Source organism: Chiroxiphia lanceolata, chromosome 2, assembly GCF_009829145.1.
Source record: "Chiroxiphia lanceolata isolate bChiLan1 chromosome 2, bChiLan1.pri, whole genome shotgun sequence".
Taxonomy (NCBI): domain Eukaryota; kingdom Metazoa; phylum Chordata; class Aves; order Passeriformes; family Pipridae; genus Chiroxiphia; species Chiroxiphia lanceolata.
In genome coordinates this window covers 51,070,651-51,076,633 of record NC_045638.1, presented here as the reverse complement: position 1 = coordinate 51,076,633, position 5,983 = coordinate 51,070,651, and the positions used below count along the sequence as shown (strand labels likewise).

At 49.3% G+C, this 5,983-nt stretch overlaps 1 protein-coding gene across 1 annotated transcript; it reads right to left on the bottom strand.

Moving 5' to 3' along the window:
* Positions 1–607: 607 nt before the first annotated feature.
* Positions 608–5,318, bottom strand: KCTD12 (potassium channel tetramerization domain containing 12). The gene has a single exon (XM_032680587.1). The coding sequence runs from the start codon at positions 5,051–5,053 to the stop codon at positions 4,055–4,057; it is 999 nt and encodes a 332-aa protein (XP_032536478.1). The 5' UTR covers positions 5,054–5,318; the 3' UTR covers positions 608–4,054.
* Between the last annotated feature and the right edge of the window lie 665 nt (positions 5,319–5,983).

Here is a 5,983-nt window from a genome sequence, read left to right as displayed (position 1 = left end):
GCTCTCAAATATCATAAAAGAGTTAACTAAACTTCCTTCAGCTGGTTCCTCTGCATTATAACCATGCTAGCCAAGAAAAAACAGGCACTTCACACATGTGCATTATACTAACAATTCACTACTAATTTTCTATGAATCTGACCACAGGTTTGTAATAGTTTGCTAGAGATCACAGGGTAGCTAATGAGAATTTCTAGATGCATTTATCTCAAATCATGTATTATCTTAGCTATTGATGCTTCTTTCATTAAATGACCACTATATTCCATGTTATTATTCTCTGACTTCATTAAAAAAATCAACATTTTACTTCAGCATGACTCGGTGCCACTCAAATTACGCTGCTTAATCACTATGTCTTCCTGAGGACTGACTGACCAGTACCACAAGAATTTTCTGTGATGCTTAAAAGGAAATTGTGCAGTCTGAGCATTATACATTTCTGTTTTTCTTCCCCCAGTGTTACTAGAGATCCCTATTCACATAATTTTCTTTGCTTTGTGTTTCTGTGTTACGTATCAGTTTGGAGTCTTTGCTGAAGTTATGAATATGATACAGTGGAACAACATCTTTACCGAGAATAAAAAGGACAGCATAAACCACACAACTGAGTTAATATTTAAAGAACAAAATTTAATTTGGTATGTAACTTTTTCCTCGGAGGATCTTTATTTTCAATGCTATACATGGGAAAATAAGAATGAATAAGTGGCTCATTATCTACATGTATAAAAATATAGACATCCTAATCAAGCATAGGCAAAGTCACCCTTCATGATATGCATCACTGAAAAGACCTATGCCTTAACTTCTAATTAAAAGAAAGACTGCCTTTGTAGGGGGCTTAACAGCACTTATAAATGCTACTGCATTCCTCCATAAGTACGTGAACTGCGAACAACCGCTTCAAAATATATATGGGACTCCAGTATTGTGCCTTTAGATTTTTGTCCTTTTTCATGCCAACAAGTTAGCAGAGTCACTGTGTTTATCCGTTCTTTGAGCTTTCAATACAAGAGACCAGCAAAACTCAGTGACTTTGCCTTGGGCATTTTTCCTCTTAAAAAATTTACAGAGATTACTAAGTAATGTTTCAGAAAAATATCATTTTCTGTGGCAAACCACCAAATGACTATCACATTTATGGCACCATCATTTTTAGTCTACTGATGATACTGATAATGAGTCACAGTAAACAAAGGGCCCCATTTTTTAACACTAATAACACTTAAAGTTTTTAGCACAAACACAAAGATTAAAAAAAATCATCTGTTTATGTTACATCCATTTTTACTTAAAATATGAGAATTTTTGGGTCATCTGCCAGCAAATGGATAGGCAATTATAAATCAAAATACAGGCAATCTTTGTTTTAGAGATGCATTCAGCCACCTGGAAGTTTAGTTACAATTCACATTCAAGCAAGTATGTCATCAATTTCAATTCTACAAGCTGATGATACTCATATTCAGTTTTTCCATAGAAACAGGTATAAGAAACCAGTAAAACATTACCATATTATGTACATAACATAATGTGTAAATGCTAAGCTAGATATATTATGAAATCCTGTAGCGCTAAAATGATTAAAAAACTAAATGATTCATGTAAAATGTTTATATACTGTATATATATGTACATTAAATCACAAGCTATTCATAGCTTCTATGATGGATTTAGTAAGATACCAGATTCTTAAAAAAAGAAAGATATCTAGAGCGAATTTGAACACTTTACTGAAAACTGATTTTATACAAAATCTTAAAAAATGTACTTCAGAGTTACTTAACAGAAACTAGAAAAAGACAGTCGTTATTCTTGAGAATGGCACTGTAAAGACCTAGTAGTTGTGATCAATGTCCTTTCACTTGTGGTATGAGTAAGTTAAGCACAAAGAAATCATCTCAGAGTAAGGCATAGGACAAATAGGCTTCACTCCCATCTTCTGGTGTATTGGCCTCTCACTGTATCTTATTGCTCATCTAATTTGGCAGGTATACATTTCTTTGCTTTTAAAAATACTCCATAATACAACTATCTACAATTGGACAGTACCCAGTGCTTTCATATGCGCATCTTCAATTTAATCATATCAATAAACAACCTTGCTAATATTAAAAAAAAAAGCCATGGTGATGAAAATTTTTTTCAGTTTTATGCAGTTGTGCACACGCTTAATGAAAGACCAAGGGGTGAACGCAGAGACTGTGCACTGAAACTTGATAGAAATGTAGCTATCTCTTTTCAAAGGAATTAAGGTTTTAAAAAAAAAAAACCTACCATGAAATTCTTTGGTTAGAATATAAATGCTAGCAGTATTTCTAAATTTGGAGTTAGAACAATTTATTATTCAAGAGTTTTAAAAACACAACTTCAAGCCTTTAACATGTACCACTAAATTCTTCGACACTTCACATATATTTAGGCTATTTTTTCGTGATGGTCTGAACAGACAATACAAATTCTTAAATCAAGTTTAGGTTTTTAAAGGAAAGTGCTTTTGTACTCCAGATTTCAAGAATTTATTAAAAAGAGCTGGTCCATCTTCCGTACCGTAAAACCTGCTGCTCAGATGATCTGTTGCAAAGCAGACTATGACTGCTTCCTCCGGGAGAGACTGTTAGACAGCAGTAACAAAATATAGCTCAAAAGGGTAATTTCCCCTGAAGAAAGTTGGCATCATTCTTGTTTTTCTAAGGACAGGGTTCAATCCTGTCCTAAGAAGCACTAAGTTTCTCTAGGAAGAAGAACATAGCAGTGTCAGTGGTAGTACTGCCATGAAACTAAGAAACTGGTACTTCAAGAAGTGATGTTGTCATCAATTCTGTTGGCTTGAGAGTTTTACAGCACTAACATGACAAAAAATAATAAGCAGGGTGCTCTTGATTACATTTATAATGTACATCTGCACTAATTCAAGGTATGAGATTTCAGCTTCCCAGGAAGCAGGCCCTACTTTTACTCTGGCAAGCCTGGCTTCATCTCACTCCCATCATTTTGAGGATGTTTAAGGAAATATGCATTGAGACTTCTATGCATATTATAGACAGCAACTGCAAAAGAATTATAAGGATTTCAGACCACCCATGAAAGTTACAATTCACAAGCACTATAATTTTGCAAAGTGTCGTTGTTTTACCTCTCAGTGGAATAAACACGTCTCTGAGGACACTTTATAGTTCAAACGGTTGGTTATCCAGCAAACTTGTCCTTTCACATCAGCCTTACATGCTTGCTGCACAGGCCCTGGTCCAGTTTAACAGCTTGGAGAGAAGAGTTCAGAGATACAGGGGGAGCAGAGAGGGGAGATGGAAGCAATCAGTTGTGAAGGGCATGCCTCCTCCAGAATTACTCATCTCTACAGATAAAGTATGAGCCAGTGCAAACCCCTCAGAGTCAGGCATCACTTCTATGTGACAGTCCTTCACAGACATGACTTTGTTGGGGGGGGGGGTTAAAATGGACCATTTTGGGTCTGCCCAACAAGGGTCTTGGGATAAGAAGAGATAGCCATTTGTCATGCCATCTCCAACAGAAGTTGCTTTTGAGCAATTCAGATCAGTTTCTCAGCCCCTAAGTGGATGGTTTTTAAAACAGCCCACCCTGCCAGAGCTATACCTCAGCTCTGTGCATGGTGAGGGGCAGGGACTGGGCACACCTGCACGCATTCGTGAGACGGGTACTTGTCTACTCCCAGTATCTCTCTCCTTCCTCGCTACCAACACGGGTACTGGGAGATGTGGGAGGGAGGATGATGGTGGGAGCCAGGCTATGGTGACTGATTAGGGACGTGGTGGCCAAGCAGGGACATTGCAGCCGAGGCACAATACAGTGACCTCCCGCCCCTAGGGCCGTCAGGAGGTGCTGCAAGAGGGGTGAGGGCTGCGCTGGGGCTGACCCGCCTTGCGCGTGAAGGCAGACACCGGGGTGAGGAAAGCACAGGGGGACACGGGCCCCCTCCACATCCTCCTCCTTCAGGCATGGGAGGGGACCTTGGGTGCGAGGGTGTGCAGGGGCCGCTGCCTTGTCCCCCCGCCACGGGCTGGGCGGATGCTCAGTCCCGGCAGAAGACATACTCGGTGTAGCTGGTCCAGATCTTGTCATCGGCAGGACCACCCTGCTCGGGGGCGAAGGCGCAGGTGCCAGTGGAGGAGCAGGCGGCCATGCGGAAGCCGGCCTCGGAGAGTCGGTCGAAGGCTTGCTCGAGGAAGTTGAACTTGAGGTAGTAGCGGGCGGTGTAGCGCTCGGGAGGGCGGTCAGGGTCGCGGCTCTCGTTCAGCGTCTCCCCGAAGACCTCCTTGGCCAGGGCCGTCTTGCCGCAGACAGTAATGCGGGCCACCCGCCGGAACTTGGCGTCGGCCTGTGCCTCCCGCCCGATGGTGTAGGAGCCCCGGTAGCCGATGGTGATGTAGCCCGAGCGCCGCCCGCCCGCCCCGTCCAGCGACTGCGAGGGCGTGAGCAGCGGCCCGCCCGAGGGGCTGCGGCTGGCGGTAGGCGACGGAGCGGACGCCACGGCCCCGCCGCTTCCTTCCAGCGGCTCGGCCTCCAGGTAGCCGAGGAGCGGCGGCGGCGGCTCTTCGGCGCAGATGGAGCCGTCGCGGTGCAGGGCGGCGGGGCGGGCGGCGACGGCCCGAGTCTGCGCCAGGCGGCGAGCCAGGTCGGGCAGCTGGAAGTACTCGGCCTCCCGCTGGAGGCGGCTGCGCTCAGGGAAGTGCTCGGGCAGCACCAGCTGCAGGTCCCGCAGGTAGTCCAGGATGTAGCGGAAGAGGAAGCCGTCGCGGTCGAGGAAGAAGCGGCCCTTGCTGTCCCGGGGCAGCTCGCTGGGCTGCTGCTGCGAGAACATGCGCCAGAGCAGCGAGTCGCGCACCGAGACCACGGTGCACCGCCGCGTCACGTACACCTGCCCGCCCACGTTCAGCTCCACGATCTCCGGGAAGGACGACCAGCCGCCCGTGGCCGCTGCCACCGCCCCACTCCCCGGCGCCCCGCTCCCCGCAGCCGGCGAAACGCCGCCGCCGTTGGGCAGCCCGCGGGCGCTGTCCGCCAGGGCCATACCGGAGGGAGCCCGCCGCCGGCGGGGAGCCCACGCCCTTCCTCCTCCTGCTCTTCCTCCGGCCGCCTGGGCTACGGCAGGGCCGTCGCCCTCGAGGGAGCGCGCAGCCCTCCGCTGCTGCCCGCTGGAGCCTCCCGCCCCGTCTGCCGCCGGAGCCGCTCGGCCGCTGCGTTCCCCGCTGCCGGACGAGCTCCTCCGTCGGGCTGCGAACTGAGAGCCCCGGCGGCGGCGGAGCCGTGTTTATGTATCGCGGCCGCACCTCGCGGGAGGCGTGGGAGGCTGGCGGGAGGCAGAGCCGAGCGCACGGGGAGGGGAAGGGGACGGCCCTGCATTGACGCAGGGTCCCCCTTCATCGTCCTCCGCCCCCCCCATCCCCCCCCCCCCGTCCTCGCCGCACACACCACTGCCCCGGGGCTCTTTCCTCGGTTGCGGGGGGACCTTTTCCGCGCACGGTGCGCGGCCGCCGGGCTTCCCTGGCCGTGGAGGAGCACCGCGGTGCACGGCCAGCGGAGATAAAACCTTGGGTGGGCCGCCTCCCTCCCTGCCTCCCCTAACCCCTCCGAGCTCGCTCCCCGGCTTCTCCGAGGCGTCTTGTCTTTTCGCAGGCAAGAAAACCCCTCTGTTCGCCCCGGGTAGCTGGAGCGGGGAAGCGGCGGGACTGCTGCCCCGCTGAAGGAGCTGTGCTGTGCCCCTGCTAATCTTTCTAAGGCTTGTCCAAACCCTCGCCAAGTGAGACCCCCGACGAGGTAACCATGTACCCTCTGTCCTGTCGGCTTTGCAGGGGAAAACGCGAGCGTGCGTTGCTGTCCGCACTCGCCTCACCCGGGTCCCCGGCCCGTTTCTGGCTTGCAGGACACCAGCATCACTACGCAGATTTTTAATGCCCATAAGGACTCCGTGAAAACCTCCCGCCGATCCGTATTCTCGGAG

Bases quoted from the DNA above. Each gene is read 5' to 3' on its own strand.
- KCTD12 (XM_032680587.1), bottom strand. From the start codon at position 5,053: ATGGCCCTGGCGGACAGCGCCCGCGGGCTGCCCAACGGCGGCGGCGTT.